Source organism: Marmota monax, unplaced genomic scaffold (genome assembly GCF_021218885.2).
Source record: "Marmota monax isolate L192 unplaced genomic scaffold, Marmota_monax_Labrador192_F-V1.1 WCK01_AAM20220418_F8-fsc00001, whole genome shotgun sequence".
Classification (NCBI taxonomy): Eukaryota; Metazoa; Chordata; class Mammalia; order Rodentia; family Sciuridae; genus Marmota; species Marmota monax.
In genome coordinates this window covers 33,483,024-33,500,583 of record NW_026693777.1, presented here as the reverse complement: position 1 = coordinate 33,500,583, position 17,560 = coordinate 33,483,024, and the positions used below count along the sequence as shown (strand labels likewise).

At 39.1% G+C, this 17,560-nt stretch overlaps 1 protein-coding gene across 1 annotated transcript; it reads right to left on the bottom strand.

Annotated features, from left to right (window-relative positions):
- Window positions 1-10,515: 10,515 nt before the first annotated feature.
- On the bottom strand, window positions 10,516-11,490 carry LOC124104760 (olfactory receptor 11G2-like). The gene has a single exon (XM_046461856.1). It carries the CDS (start codon window positions 11,488-11,490, stop codon window positions 10,516-10,518), a length of 975 nt encoding a protein of 324 aa, XP_046317812.1.
- Window positions 11,491-17,560: the final 6,070 nt, after the last annotated feature.

Sequence of the window (17,560 nt, the reverse complement as noted above, 5' to 3'; positions counted from 1 at the left end):
ATTTTACTTGGAGACTCCTTTTTAATATCTTCCTTCAATGACCTGCTTATGAAAAACTAATGTTGATTCTTCATCACTTTGATGGCTATCCATCTAACTTTTTGAATACAATCTATATTTGGGCATGCATTTTTTTAATTAATATTTATGTTGAGATTCTGTTACTATGTGACTTTCCCAGTCAGTTCTTACCCTTTTAATTTCAGCAGTAACTTAGAAACCAGTTACCTCTGCTGTGTTACCTGTTCCAAGAAGACAGCTATTGTTAAAAACAAAAGAAATTTTTAGGTGTTTGAGGTTCAGATAAATTCTTCAAACATAAACGTGAATCCCATTTTTCTTTCAAATCTTCATAATTCTTACATTTTCTCCTTTTCCATTATCTGCTTTCCTTTTCCTTTCTTCTCCTTCTGGAATCACCTGCCAATGTAACTAACTGAGGCTCCCTTGCATCTCCAGTTTGTTTGTTGGAGCTCAAAGAATCAAGCTCTGGGTGGCCTCATTCTAAAAGGCTAAGCCCAGGGCACAGATAGGCTGTACTAGAGCTGTTGCTGATGGCTTCCCCTTCCTTGTAGCCTCCTTCAAATTCATCAAGAGAAAAAGCCTAATGAGTCTGATGCTGGTCTATTCAGGGGTTACCACCACCTGACTGGTCACCTACGGGGGCTCTTCATAGTCCTTCAGGAGTGATGATCAATATACCTGTAGGTGAAAATAAAAGCTCCTCCAAAGCATCTCCTACAATAATCATTTTTCTCTACTCTCATTTATCAATTGTGTGACATTATAAAACTGTGGAAGCTCACTAAAACTGTTAGGTTAGTTTTCTAACCTATTTATATGACATTGAGAAAAGTATGCCCCTGAGGTTGTGGGATATATTTGTAGGTGCATATAACAAAATTGAAGTGACTGTCCTCAAATTATATTCAGGGTATAATAGTTCCATGAGAGCACTGGGTGGAAAGGAAGTTGTTCTGTATACATTGGATAAAGATCTTTACCAAATACTTTGAAGAGTTACAATGCTTATGATATTATTGAACATTTCACAAATTGCTTTCTTTTGATGTAATACAACATTTGCTTTATTTATATTATTAATTCCTCCTTTCTTATTTGCTTCACCTGGAGTATGTCTAGAATCATATACTTGAAAATTTGGAGACCATGAGTAGAAGTGGTTTGTCATAATATAAGCAACTGATAAATACTCAGAAATAGTTCTTTTTTTTTTTTAATTTTTTATTGTGGGTTGTTCAAAACATTACAAATTTCTTGACATATCATATTCCACACTTTGATTCTAGTGGGTTATGAACTCCCACCTTCACCCCATACACAGATTGCAGATTCACATCAGTTACGCATCCATTGATTTACATATTGCCATACTAGTGTCTGTTGTGCTCCGCTGCCTTTCCCATCATCCACCCTCCCCCCTCCCCACCTCTCCCCTCCCCTCCCCTCCTCTCTCTCTACCCCCTCCACTGTATAACCCTGAGGGTCTCCTTCCATTACCGTGCAATTTACCTTCTCTCTCCCTTTCCCTCCCACCTCTCATCCCTGTTAAATGTTAATCTTCTTCTCCTGTTCTTCGTCCCTACTCTGTTCTTAGTTACTTTCCTTATATCAAAGAAGACATTTGGCATTTGTTTTTTAGGGATTGGCTAGCTTCACTTAGCATAATCTGCTCTAATGCCATCCATTTCCCTGTAAATTCTATGATTTTGTCATTTTTTAATGCAGAGTAATACTCCATTGTGTATAAATGCCACATTTTTTTTATCCATTCGTCTATTGAAGGGCATCTAGGTTGGTTCCACAGTCTTGCTATTGTGAACTGTGCTGCTATGAACATCGATGTAGCAGTGTCCCTGTAGCATGCTCTTTTTAGGTCTTTAGGGAATAGACCAAGAAGGGGAATAGCTGGGTCAAATGGTGGCTCCATTCCCAGCTTTCCAAGAAATCTCCATACTGCTTTCCAAATTGGCTGCACCAATCTGCAGTCCCACCAGCAATGTACAAGTGTACCCTTTTCCCCACATCCTCGCCAGCACTTGTTGTTGTTTGACTTCCTAATGGCTGCCAATCTTACTGGAGTGAGATGGTATCTTAGGGTGGTTTTGATTTGCATTTCTCTGACAGCTAGAGATGTTGAGCATTTTTTCATGTACTTGTTGATTGACTGTATGTCCTCCTCTGTGAAGTGTCTGTTCAGGTCCTTGGCCCATTTGTTGATTGGGTTGTTTGTTCTCTTATTGTCTAATTTTTTGAGTTCTTTGTATACTCTGGATATTAGGGCTCTATCTGAACTGTGAGGAGTAAAGATTTGTTCCCAGGATGTAGGCTCCCTATTTACCTCTCTTATTGTTTCTTTTGCTGAGAAAAAACTTCTTAGTTTGAGTAAGTCCCATTTGTTGATTCTAGTTATTAACTTTTGTGCTATGGGTGTCCTATTAAGGAATTTGGAGCCCGACCCCACCGACTGTAGATCGTAGCCAACTTTTTCTTCTATCAGACGGCGCGTCTCTGATTTGATATCAAGTTCCTTGATCCATTTTGAATTCACTTTTGTGCATGGCGAGAGAAAGGGATTCAGTTTCATTTTGTTGCATATGGATTTCCAGTTTTCCCAGCACCATTTGTTGAAGATGCTATCCTTCCTCCATTGCATGCTTTTAGCCCCTTTATCAAATATAAGATAGTTGTAGTTTTGTGGATTGGTTTCTGTGTCCTCTATTCTGTACCATTGGTCCACACGCCTGTTTTGGTACCAGTACCATGCTGTTTTTGTTACTATTGCTCTGTAGTATAGTTTGAAGTCTGGTATCGCTATACCGCCTGATTCACACTTCTTGCTTAGCATTGTTTTTGCTATTCTGGGTCTTTTATTTTTCCATATGAATTTCATGATTGCTTTCTCTATTTCTACAAGAAATGCCATTGGGATTTTGATTGGCATTGCATTAAACCTATAGAGAACTTTTGGTAATATCGCCATTTTGATGATGTTAGTTCTGCCTATCCATGAACAGGGTATATTTTTCCATCTTCTAAGATCTTCTTCTATTTCTCTCTTTAGGGTTCTGTAGTTTTCATTGTATAAGTCTTTCACCTCTTTTGTTAGGTTGATTCCCAAGTATTTTATTTTTTTTGAAGATATTTTGAATGGAGTGGTTGTCCTCATTTCCATTTCAGAGGATTTGTCGCTGATATACAGGAATGCCTTTGATTTATGCGTGTTGATTTTAAATCCTGCCACTTTGCTGAATTCATTTATTAGCTCTAATAGTTTCTTTGTAGAGCCTTTTGGGTCTGCTAGATATAGAATCATATCATCTGCAAATAGTGATAATTTAATTTCTTCTTTTCCTATTTTTATGCCTTTAATTTCTTTCGTCTGTCTAATTGCTCTGGCCAGTGTTTCGAGAACTATGTTGAAGAGAAGTGGAGAGAGAGGGCATCCCTGTCTTGTTCCAGATTTTAGAGGGAATGCCTTCAGTTTTTCTCCATTCAGAATAATGCTAGCCTGAGGCTTAGCATAGATTGCTTTTACAATATTGAGGTATGTTCCTGTTATCCCTAGTTTTTCTAGAGTTTTGAACATAAAGGGATGCTGTACTTTGTCAAATGCTTTTTCCGCATCTATCGAGATGATCATATGGTTCTTATTTTTAAGTCTATTGATGTGGTGAATAACATTTATTGATTTCCGTATATTGAACCAGCCTTGCATCCCAGGGATGAATCCTACTTGATCATGGTGTACAATTTTTTTTATATGTTTTTGTATCCGATTCGCCAGAATTTTATTGAGGATTTTTGCATCTAGGTTCATTAGAGATATTGGTCTGTAGTTTTCTTTCTTTGAAGTGTCTTTGTCTGGTTTAGGTATCAGGGTGATGTTGGCCTCATAGAATGAATTTGGAAGTTCTCCCTCCTTTTCTATTTCCTGAAGTAGCTTGAAAAGTATTGGTATTAGTTCTTCTTTAAAGGTTTTGTAAAATTCTGCTGTATACCCATCGGGACCTGGGCTTTTCTTAGTTGGTAGTCTTTTTATGGTTTCTTCTATCTCCTCAATTGATATTGGTCTGTTTAGGTTTTCTATATCCTCCTGACTCAATCTGGGCAGATCATATGACTTAAGAAATTTATCTATGCCTTCACTATCTTCTAATTTATTGGAGTATAAGGATTCAAAATAGTTTTTGATTATCTTCTGTATTTCTGAAGTGTCTGTTGTGATATTGCCTTTTTCATCCCATATGCTAGTAATTTGAGTTCTCTCTCTTCTTCTCTTCACTAGCATCGCTAAGGGTCTGTCGATTTTGTTTATTTTTTCAAAGAACCAACTTTTAGTTTTGTCAATTTTTTCAATTGTTTCTTTTGTTTCGATTTCATTAATTTCAGCTCTGATTTTAATTATTTCTTGCCTTCTACTTCTTTTGCTGTTGTTTTGCTCTTCTTTTTCAAGGATTTTGAGATGAAGTATGAGATCATTTATTTGTTGGTTTTTTCTTTTTTTAAGGAATGAACTCCAAGCAATGAATTTTCCTCTTAGAACTGCTTTCAATGTGTCCCATAGATTCCGATATGTTGTGTCTGTGTTTTCATTTATCTCTAAGAATTTTTTAATTTCCTCCTTGATGTCTTCTATAACCCATTGATCATTCAGTAACCTATTGTTCATTCTCCAAGTGATGCATGATTTTTCCTTCCTTCTTTTATCATTGATTTTCAGTTTCATTCCATTATGATCAGATAAGATGCATGGTAATATCTCTACTCCTTTATATTGTCTAAGAGTTGCCCTGTGACATAATATATGATCTATTTTTGAGAAGGATCCATGTGCTGCTGAGAAAAAAGTGTAACTGCTTGATGTTGGGTGGTATACTCTATATATGTCAATTAGGTCTAGGTTATTAATAGTGTTATTGAGTTCTATAGTTTCCTTATTCAACTTTTGTTTGGAAGATCTGTCCAGTGGCGAGAGAGGTGTGTTGAAGTCTCCCATGATTATGGTGTGGTGGTCTATTAGACTCTTGAACTTGAGAAGAGTTTGTTTGACGAACATAGCTGCACCATTGTTTGGGGCATAAATATTTATGATTGTTATGTCTTGTTGGTGTATGGTTCCCTTAAGCAGTATGTAGTGTCCCTCTTTATCTATTTTGATTAACTTTGGCTTGAAATCTATTTTATTTGATATGAGTATGGACACGCCTGCTTGTTTCCGAAGTCCATATGAGTGATATGATTTTTCCCAACCTTTCACCTTCAGCCTATGTATGTCTTTTCCTATCAAATGCGTCTCCTGTAGGCAGCATATTGTTGGGTCTTGTTTTGTGATCCATTCTACTAGCCTGTGTCTCTTAATTGGTGAGTTTAAGCCATTAACATTTAGGGTTATTATTGAGATATGGGTTGTTCTTCCAGCCATATTTGTTTATTTCTGTTACTAAACATTGTTTGTTTTCCTCTTTGATTGTTTCCCCCCCCCCTTTACTGTCCTACCTCCCACTGTTGGTTTTCATTGTTATTTTCCATTTCCTCTTCCTGTAATACTTTAGCTAGGATGTTTTGAAGAGATGGTTTTCTAGCTGCGAATTCTTTAAACTTTTGTTTATCGTGGAAGGTTTTAATTTCATTCTCCATCCTGAAGCTTAATTTCGCTGGATACACAATTCTTGGTTGGAACCCATTATCTTTCAGTGTTTGAAATATGTTATTCCAGGATCTTCTAGCTTTCAGAGTCTGTGTTGAAAGATCAGCTGTTATCCTGATTGGCTTGCCCCTAAATGTAATCTGCTTCCTTTCTCTTGTAGCTTTTAAAATTCTCTCCTTATTCTGTATGTTGGGCATCTTCATTATAATGTGTCTAGGTGTGGATCTCTTATGATTTTGCACATTCGGCGTCCTGTAGGCTTCTAGGATTTGGGATTCTGTCTCATTCTTCAAGTCTGGGAAGTTTTCTTGTATTATTTCATTGAATAGACTGCTCATTCCTTTGGTTTGGAGCTCTGTACCTTCCTGTATCCCAATGACTCTTAAGTTTGGTCTCTTAATGTTATCCCATATTTCTTGGATGTTCTGCTCATGGTTTCTTAACAGTCTTGCTGAGCTGTCTATGTTCTTTTCCAGTTGAAATACTTTGTCTTCATTGTCTGATGTTCTATCTTCTAAGTGTTCTACTCTGTTGGTAGTATTCTCCATTGAGTTTTTAAGTTGGTTTATTGCTTCCTGCATTTCTAGGATTTCTGATTGCTTGTTTTTTATAACCTCTATCTCCCTGTATAGTTGATCCTTTGCTTCCTGGATTTGTTTGCGTAATTCGTTGTCGAAGTGATCTTTCATTGTCTGATTTTGCTGTTTAATGTCTTCCTTGATACTCCAGATCATCTGAAGCATGTATATCCTGAATTCTTTATCTGACATTCCATCTGCTGCAGCTGTTACCTCTTCTAAAGTTGCGTTGACCTGCATTGCTTGTGGTCCTTTCTTTCCTTGTCTTTTCATACTGCTTGCGTATCTTTCCTGCAGGTGCGGGCGGCGGCTCTGCTCTCTCCTTATTCCAATTGGGGTGTCGTGGCTACCACGCCGGCAGGTCACTGGGCCTGTTCTGGGAGCTGGTGGCGGCTCTGTTCTGCCCCTACTCCAATTGGGGTGACGTGTCTGTCGTACCAGCAGGCCACTGGGCCTGTCCCGCTGGTCGGTCGCAGATCTGCCCACCTTTCGGGCACGGGTGGAGGCTCTGCTTTGCCCCTACTCCAATTGGGGTGTCGTGACTACCCCGCCTGCAGGATGCTGGGTCTGTTCCTGGCAAGGGAGGCGACTCTGCTCTGTCACTACTCCAATTAGGGTGGTGTTTGTACCCCGCCGGCAGGCTCCTGGGCCTGATCCGCCGGTCTGTTGTAGGTCTGCCTACCTTGAAGGCGCGGGCGGCAGATCTGCCCTGCCCCTCCTACCACGCCTGCGGACCCCTGGGCCTGATCTGCAGGTTGATCACTGGTCTGCTCACCCTGCGGGCACAGGTGGCGGTTCCGCTCCACCCCCACTCCAATTGGGGTCACGTGACCACCACACCGGCAGGGCCTGATCCGGGCGTGGGATAAGGATCTGCTCTGCCCCTACTCGAGTTGGGGTGACGTGTGTACCACACTGGCAGGCCACTGGGCCTGACCCGCCAGGCTGTCACAGGTCTGTTTACCTTGCAAGCGCGAAGGGCGGCTCTGCCCTGCCCCTCCTACCACGCCCATGTACTACTGGGTCGTGGGTCTGCCCACCTGGCAGGTGTGGGTGGCGGCTCCGCTCCGCCCCCTCTCCAATTGGGGTCACGCGGTCACCACGCTGGCGAGCCGCTGGGCCTGCTCCGGGGGCTGGCGGCGGCCCAGCTCCTTCCCTCTGGCTCGAGGACAAATTGAGGAGACTCGGGTGACTGAGCCTCACCCCCCTTACCAGGAGACCAACTGCTTATGTCACCGCTGGTATTGATGAAGATCTCTCCTCCACCGCTTTCTGCTGACATCAGATCTCTGCCATGTTGGTATCCTATGCGAATGGCAGCATTTCGTTCCCCTTGCCAGGCAACCCAAGCAATGGGTGAGTCCTGACCTGCCCTCAGCAGGACCCGGACCGAGACACAGTTTCCGCGGGCTCCTAGCCCCGGTCCAGGGAAGTTCCGGGAGCCGGAACTCGGCTGCTCCGTGCTCGGTGTAAGCTCCTATAAGTGTAAGCTCCAAGAAGCAGCCCCCGCGGGCTCAGTTCCGGGAGCCGGAATTCGGCCGCTTAGTGCTTGGTGTATGCTCTGATAGTAGCAGGGTCCAAGAAGCAGCCTCCGCGGGCTCCGCAGCCCTGAGCCAGGGCGGTTCCGGGACGGTTCCGGGAGCCGGAACTCGGCCGCTCTGTGCTCGGTGTAAGCTCCTATAAGTGTAAGCTCCAAGAAGCAGTCCCCGCGGGCTCAGTTCCGGGAGCTGGAATTCGGCTTCTTGGTGCTTCGTGTTTGCTCTGATATTAGCAGGGTCCAAGAAGCAGCCTCCGCAGGCTCCGCAGCCCGGAGCCAGGGCGGTTCCGGGACGGTTCCGGGAGCCGGAACTCGGCCGCCCCGCGCTCCGTGTTCACTCCGATGAGATCAGATTTTAAGAAGCCCCCAGGCGCTGAACCCTAGCAATCTGTCTGCAAGCCGCAGGCGAATTGCAGCCTGAAATTACCTGTTCTATGGCTGAATGAGCTGCGGTCAGTCAAAAACAGGTGTGGTGACGTCAGTTTACCAACATGGTGGCTGCTGGCCTCCTCTGTGGTCTGACCGGTGTGGAGAACCGAGATGGACTGCTTCCTTCCCCGTCTCGAACCCAGAATTCAGCCCTGAGTGCGGTGCTTGCGCGTCTGGCAGAAACTGCAGCGCTGTCCAGAAATAGTTCTTGTTATTGAAATAAATGAAGTAGGCTTCAGGGCTGCCATCAGCATATACAGAACATAAGTGTTTATGTGGTTTGAAAAAAAACAGTCAACTTAAAAAAAACTTAAGTTTTGTTAGTGGTTGAGGGGAGTGTGTAGAGACTAGAAATCATTCACTGAGTAGAAGCTATTTTTATTTATATTCTTATAAATAGTTCATGTCTTAAAGTATATCAGACAACTTTGAAGTTAAAATTTTGTTATTTCAATATTTTAATTTGGATTTCATTATATTAAGTGGCAATAATATGAAATATGAGGTAAAAGTTTTGCTGGGACACAGATAGTCTGAGATATGGAAAACCTAGTTAATTATTGTTTTCAAAGTTGATTACAGAAGAAACATACACACCTTTATAAACAGTCAAAAATACATTCAACTAAATACCCCAATTTTCCATCTCATTTCCCTTTCTTTTCAGAAAGATAAATGACTATTGAATGAATAAAACTTAGGAACTCAAAGGGAAACCATAGTTAAAATGTCAGGGAAACACCACCATCGTACAACTACACTGAAAATGTTTTGGGCGAGGTTGTGAATTAGGTGTTTTTCTAATGAAAATACTTTGTTTGAATGATTGTTCACATTTTATTCATTTTTATTCTATGAAATACAAAAACAAAAAACCAAAAAACAAATCTGCCTTAAGATAGCTGGGTTAATCAAATTTTTGTCACTGTGACAAAATATCTACCAAATTAAAAGAGGAAAGATTTATTTTGACTCACAATTTTAGAGGATTCAGTGCATGGTCACTGGGCCCCATAGTTTGGGCCTTTGGCAAGACAGACTGTCATGGCGGGCAGCATGTGGTGGAGCAGAAGTGCTCAGCTCATGGCAACCAGAAAGCACAGAGAGAAAGGAAGGGTCTGGGAATAAGATATATTCTTCCAGGCCATGGGCCCAGTGATTTATTTCTTCCAAGTAAGCCCTTCCTAGGAAGTTTCTACCACTTCCAAATAGTCCATTCAATTATGAACCCATCAATAGATTAGTTTATTGGAACCCTCGTGATCCAATCACTTCCCAGTACCCACCTCTGAATTGAACATAGCTGCATTGGGGATTATACCTTCAACACATCAGTCTTTGGGGGGATACTTTATATCCAGATAATAGCAACATCCCTTCCTTTTTGAAACCCATCAGAAAGCTTTTTCTCTCGAAGTCTAGACAACCTCAAATTCTTTCTTCTTTCTTAAAGGAAGACCAATTATAGTTGTATCTTGCTTTCTAATGCAAGTGCGTTTCTGTCAGCTGTAATGCAGCTCTATAAATTGCATCTTATTTTTTGTGTGTTTGATAATATTTTAGAGAGTTAATGAAAGGATTGATGACCAGGATTAAAATAAAAAATATTATCAAACTAACAATTGTGATTACATACACTTTAAAGAAGAAAAGATATTTAAAGAAGATTATTATAATTCTTAAATATGTCTGAAAGCAAAAAACACTGAAATAGAATATGGCCTCAAACCTGTCATGACACTAACTTTAACAAGGAGAGTGATATCCTGATGAGTGCCTAGCACTTTACATTTAGTGCATCGATTTGGGGTAAAAAATATCAATTAAATTCCTAATCTGTATTGTGGGTGCCATGTGACCTCCTATTTAACATCTAGCTAAGGTTATTATTTTTTTTTGTTTTGAAATCCTTACAGTAAAACCATGTGTTCTTTGGAGGTGGAGTGACAAGATCATACCAGTATGGCTGGACATTTTTCATACAGAAATCTTTCCTCTATTTTGGTAACCAGTGAAGAACAATACATGTAGCATGAGTTTGGAAACAGGATAGGACCAATACTACATTTCTATGTGCTCACCTAATTCTGAAATACAAACTGTATCTATACTGCCTTTGAGAAACTGAGTTCTATATGAATTTTCTGAGACAATGTTATTTCTCAAACAAGGCTAATCCATCATTGTAAAGAGTAATATTTAGGATACAAGGGTCTTTATTAACAGCTCCCTAACCAAAATTATTAAATTCTCTAGAAAATGTTCTCCACCCTGTCTGATTAGGTAGGTTGAGAAGGAACTCAGTTAGCTATGATGTTTGATTTATGTTTTATGAACAGTATTTCAGTCCCAAAGACTTTCCTAAGGGCAGCTTTCATTTCCTTGTTCCTCAGGCTATAAATTAGAGGATTACAGAGGGGTGTTATCACAGAATAAAATAAGGTAATGATTTTCTGCACTTCCACTGGGTGTCTGGATCCAGGGCTAACATACATTACCATAATAGAGCCAAAAAACAGGACCACCACAGCTAGATGAGAAGCACAAGTAGAGAAAGCCTTGTGTTTGCTCGCTGCTGAGGGCATCCTGATCACAGCTAGAATCACCAGAGCATAAGAACAAAGAATGAAGAGAAAAGTGCCAATCATGAAGAAAGAATTGAAGGCAGAGTAAATGAACTGGGTGGTGGAGTCTTCAGAACAGGACAGCATCATCAATGGGACAGGATCACACATAAAATGGTTGATGATATTTGGACCACAATAGGGTAATTGTGAAATGAGAACAACTGGGGTTATAAAGAGGATGAACCCACATGACCATCCAAAGATGACGAGGCCAGCGCACAGCTGTTTGGTCATGATGTGTGGGTAATGCAGAGGACGGCAGATGGCAAGGTACCTGTCAAAGGCCATGATGCAAAGGAAGAAGCCCTCATCACAACCAAAGGAGAAGAAGAAGTAAAATTGTGCAAAACAGCTCACAAAAGAGATGGACTTGCTTGAGGAGAGAAAGTTGGTCAACATGTTGGGGACGGTGGAAGTGACATAGCATATTTCCAGGAGAGAGAAATTGCCCAGAAGGATGTACATGGGGGTGTGAAGACGCCGGTCTCCCCTCACAGCACAGGCAATGGCTGCGTTCCCCATCAGGGTCAGAATGTAGGTCATGGAGAAGAGCCCAAAGTAGAGGAGCTGTATTTCTGGGCTGGAGGGAAAGCCCATGAGGATGAAGTGGGTAACAGAGAGTGTGTGTTCTTGGTTGGACCTGTTCATTGGTGTAGAAGTCACTGAGATGACAGAGGTTATTGTCATTTAATGTTGAATATTGTTTTTTTCCTGGAAACACCAAATTATTTTATTATTATTATTATTTTCCTTGCATAGGTGCATTATAATTATATATAATAATAGGTTCACTATACCATATTCATATTTTCCTTGCATAAGTGTATTATAATTATGTATAATAATAGGTTCACTATACCATATTCATATATGCACATAATATAATTTGATCACTCTCGTTCCCCAGTATGTCCCTTCCCCTGACTTCTTGCTTTGCTCTACTAATCTATTATTGTTATTATTATTTTAATTAGTGCATTATAGTTACATACATATGTAGGATTCATTAAGGTACATTCTTTTAAATATAATTGAATTAAATAATAAACAAGTTTCCGTTGAAAGCAATAAGACAGTAGTCTCCACCATCTTTTCCTCAAGAGTAAGATTTTATTTTGTAAGTTACAGATAATAATACAAACAAAAAACGTACTGTGGCAAACTGAAAGAAAGCCAGAATAAGGAGGTGCAAACTTTATAATTTGGTAGGTTGCTTCATCTCCATTTTTGTAAGTTGCTATATGTTTACTACATAGGGCCAGTATATGAGAATTCTTTCTAAAGCATGATATAAGAATAATTTATTAAAATTGGTCATATTGATAATGGTAGTAAGTAAAGTGTTACATTAAAACAATTCCAAAAGTCCTGACTCATGGTAATAAAATGAATGAAGCTGGGCATATTCTTCTTTTTGCCTTTTTGTGGTATTGTAAAATGGTTAAAAGGACTTTTCAGGGATAAAATATACGGTTTTTATATGATATTCATTGCATGTTTGGTGTTTAAGAAGTATTTTTTGTCTATAAAGACTGATGATTTCAGCTGCATGGTGTGGGGAAGAGTCCTGCACTTTTGTACCTGAGATTCTCTGGTTGAAAATTTTGATTCATGGGGCTGGGGTTGTGGCTCAGTGGTAGAGCGCTCGCCTTGCACATATGAGACTCTGGGTTTGATCCTCAGCACCACATAAAAAAATAAATAAATAAGCTAAATAAAGGTATAGGGTCCAATTGCAACTAAAAAATAAATTTAAAAACAAGAAAATTTTGATTCATTCCCACGTGAATGTGAAAATGAGATCTACTACTGCTACTTGCTACTAGAAGATAAATTTCTGTGAGTGACTACAATATATAATGTGAACAATTTTGCTGCCAGAGAGCTAGCCTGTAATCCCAGTGATTTGGGAGTCTGAGGCAGGATGATTGCAAGTTAAGACCAGCCTACCCAATTTAGTGAGAACCCTGCCTAAACAAACAAATAAAACTTGTGTGGACATGTAGCTCAGTGGTAAAACACTGCTGGATTCTTTCCTTAGTGCCAAAGCAAAGCAAAGCAAAAACAAAGCAAAAACACTATTGTGAAATGGACAGAAGTTGTGGTTTTTTTTTGTGTGTGTGTGTGTATGTGTAGTTTCCATATTATTTTCTTAATAGCTGATTTCTATGCTTATTCCTTTGTGTCCTTTTGGTATAAAAACACTTTAGTACTTGTTATAGCCATTGTAGGTCTTTTCTGTTGAAACAACCTTGAAACATGATTTCTTGCTTCACTCACTTGCGCCACCCCCCTCACAGTCTGTTGTCACAGAGATGAAGTTTAACTCTTATGTGCCTTATTTGCTTAGGACCCTGCTCTTGGCTATCACATTTATTTAAAGTGAAGTTACTGTTGTTGGTACAGTCATCCCTTTGTAACTGTGGGTTCCACAGCTGTGTTTTCAATAAACTGCAGATGGAAATGTTAGAAACATTTGCATCTGTTTTAAGCATAGATGTTTTTCCTTTTCATTTTTCCCCAAAGGACACAGTCTAACAATCATTTGTCCATTTACATCATATTAGGTATCATAAATTATCTCTAGTTGACTTAAAGTTTATGGGAGAAGGTGGATAAATTATGTGCAAGCACTACATTTATTTCAAGGGACTTGAATATCTGGGTATTTTTGTGTCCATGGGGCATTCTGTTTAGTTTTTCAATCACATCAAGATGGGTGGAAAATTATAGTAATATGACAGATGTTATTTCCCAAATAACAAGAGTCTTTTGTTTGTTTTGATGGATATGGATTTTCCATTGATTGGATGTGATCCATATAGTAAGATTAAAACAAAATCCTTACTTAACGTTTTATTATCCTGAATTACTGTATGATTTTTCTCAGGGCAGAATGTTGTACAGAACTGGAGGAAGTGTGAATGTCATTTTATTCTGGAGACATCAAGGTAAATCTTGCCCATTTCCAATCAATTATTAAAAATGAAAAACACTACCTTCAAGTTTAAATTATACACATTTAAATTATACTTCTTTAAATTATAAACCTTTAAATTATATACATATATTTTGATTAAATGCATAGGCAGAGAGAAGGCAGAACTTGATGTTAATATGAGACAATTAATATTAAAACATTTCAAAGATTTCTTTATCTGTGGGATGCTTACATATGATTAATGTCGCAATCTGTTGTCGAAGCAAATATTCACTTAGTTGCCCCACAAGTCTTAATAGCTATTCAATTTCTTTATAACTCATTTGACGAAAAATTTAAGTGATTTTGTTTTAGTCCTTTATATTCTGTTCTGTTTCCTAATTTCTCAGGATACTACTGCAGCTACTTTACTTACTTCATTGACATTGAAACCCTACTACCATCATATATTAAATAAAAGACAATACTCGCCCTTCTTGAATCTTCTGTTGTAACATTTCTCAAGGATACTAAAGTTGCAATCCAAAGAAAGTTATATAGTAAACCAATTAAAAAACCACAAAGATGCAAAATGGGTTTGTCTTCTAAAAAAGGGTAGTTTCACATAAAACCCAAACATATTAAACTAGTGAAACTGATAGCACAGATAAGAAATTAGAGTGGAATCAGAGATTTCCATATTTCCTCCATTGAACCAGGAAGATAATATTGATAATAAATCTACCTCTAAAAGTTACACATTTTCACACAAAATCCCCCAGGCCTCTTTGTAAACAATACTCAATAATATTTTAAAATGATAAGGAAGCTAGAGAAATATGTTCCCTAGACTCTGAAACATAAAGAAAATTAATATTTTAAGCTTCTGTGTCTGAATTTTGTTTGAACCAAATATTTACATATTCAGAGCAAGAAGAAAGCACTTGTCAGTAAATTCACTGATACGCAACAGTTGACATTTGTTGTTGTATGGTATGGAAAATTTTAACTCACGTGGTGGTATGTGCTGAGAAGAAAGTTCTGCAAGAGGAATAAAATACCACCCCAGAGGGTGGAAAGCATGTGAGGGGCTTCTGAGAATTGGACCCTGCAGTTTGTAACCTGCCATGAGTTCTGAAGAGTAAATTTGAAAAGCTTTTTTGCTCCTTTGTTTCAATACTCATGTTTATGGTCAAGATAAAAGCCCATATGATGGTAACCTTTTCTGTTTATTAACTTACATCATGGTCTTTTGAGATTTGAGAACCTTTCCCTTGTTATTATTAAAGTACTTCTTCAGCACATAAGATACTTTTGTAATTTTAATTATTCATAATGAAATCCTAAGCGCAGCCATTCCCTGAGGAATACAGAGCTTGTGGAAATAGGCTCTTACCTCCTCTTGTGCTTTAAATAACCAGGTATTGCAAAAGGTTCCTGGGGAATAATTAAAGAGAAATAAAATTTGTGGTAATAGCTAGAATAAGAAGATCTACCATTTGATTCCCTGAATCTTTGTTGAAGGACAATATATCCTCTTCCCAACAATAAGAGTTCTCAAATTTGTTGTTCAAACACGTCAGTTTCATGATGATTATCACTGGAAAGGTGGCATTTCAGGTGCTAAGACTGAATCTGTGTCATTGAACGAACATGTATGGAGTGCTTATCAGATATTGTGACTATATTTCGGGAAATGAAAGAGAAAAAATATCCTGTCACACAGAGAAGTTCAATTCAGCTCAATTGAATTCAGTTCAATTCAGTTCAGTGTGTATGTGTGGTGGGGCAACATAAAATGAAGAAAATTACTAGAATAAGTAAATTATATATATGTATATTTCATTGGAGAAAAATGAAAGGTGGAGAGGGTTGGGGATTTCAGTAGGGATATTGGTCTTGTAATTTTAAATAGAGTTTTAGCCAGACTTGAAAACATGGAGGAACAGACCCATGAGGACATGGAGAGCACATGTCAGGCAAAAGGAACAGTCATTGCTGAAGACTAGAGAGAGGCATGCATCTGACATGGGAGAGTAAGGAGGAAGACCGTGTTGCAGCAACATTAACCAAATACATGGCCCCTTTTTGATGCTGGCTGTCCTTTCTCCTTTTTTAGGGTATGTTCTTTTACTGTTCTTTTAACTCACATTTCACTGTTCTTTTAACTCACATTTTTGTTTTTTACAAGTTTTCCAGATTTCAACATAATTGATTCTCTTATTGGACCTATTAAACATCAACCAACATTTGCCATGTATTCTCTGAATTCACTTTAATTTTTCTGATTATAGCCATTGACATTCTGCAGCCATAATTCTGAGTTTTAATCTATTTTTTATTTATATATGACAGAATGCATTACAATACTTATTACATATATAGAGTGCAATTTTTCATATCTCTGGTTGTATACATAGTATATTCACACCAATTCATATCTTCAAACATGTACTTTGGATAGTAATGATCATCACATTCTACCATCATTAATTGTCGCTCCCTGCGACAAGGGTACGTGGAGACAGGCAGGATCCGCCTGTCATCTCCGACGCACCAGCTGTCAGAACCGCCCTCAGACAGAGGTAGTGAAGCGCACTAGACCAGCTAGTGTCTCCGGGGCTGAGCGAGAGGGTAAGTGTTGCGACCCCGCCTGCCACCCAATCTGGCCCAGAATCACACCCAGTCGGGAGATGAGTCAACCATGAAGGTGCAGCAATCTCAACTTTATTGTGTCAGGGACAAGGTTATATAGTGATAGGAGGGGGTAAGAAGAGACAGTAGTGAGAACCAATAAGGAGCAGTTATATCACTATCACTAAGGGGCCTAGGCAGATTTTAGATTAAACCATTAGGCCGGACTAAGGGCTAAAAGCCCACAAATGCCAATCCAGCCAGGTCACGTATATGGAAATGCTCTGGAAGAACCCATGAGGCAACCTCAGCCAACACCCAATAATGGCCGCGGTCCCAAGGGAGGTAAAAGGTCCCAACAATTAATTACCCCATGCCCCCTACTTTCCCCTCCAACACTTCTGCCCTATCTAGAGTTTATCTATTCCTCCCATGCTCCTGCTCCCTATCCCACTATGAATCAGCCTCCTTATATCAAAGAAAACATTTGGCATTTGACTTTTATGATTGGCTAACTTCACTTAGCATTTTCTTCTCTAACTTGATCGATTTACCTGCAAATGTCATGATTTTCTTCTCTTTTACTGCTGAGTAATATTTTATTGTGTATATATGCCACATTTTTTATCCATTCATCTTTGGAAGGGCATCTAAGTTGGTTCCACAGTTTAGCTACTGTGAATTGTGCTGCTATAAAATTGATATGGCTATGTCCCTGTAGTATGCTGTTTTTAAGTCCTTTGGGAATAGACCGAGGAGAGGGACAGCTGGGTCAAATGGTGGTTCCATTCCCAATTTTCTAAGAAATCTCCATACTGCTTTCCATATTGACTGTACCAATTTGCAGTCCCACCAGCAGTATATGAGTGTATCATTTTCCCCACATCCTTGCCAACATTTATTGTTATTTGTATGCATAATAGCTGCCATCTGACTGGAGTAAGATGAAATCTTAGAGTGGTTTTGATTTGCATTTCTCTAATTGCTAGTAATGATGAACATTTTTTCATGTATTTGTTGATTGATTGTACATCATCTTCTGAGAAGTGTCTCTTCAGTTCCTTGGCCCATTTATTGATTGGGTTATTTGCTTTTTTTGATGTTTAGCTTTTTTAGTTCTTTATATACTTTAGTGATTAACGCTCTATCAAATGTGTGAGGGGT

Coding starts and splice junctions, on each gene's coding strand:
- LOC124104760 (XM_046461856.1), bottom strand. CDS start 11,490: ATGAACAGGTCCAACCAAGAACACACACTCTCTGTTACCCACTTCATC.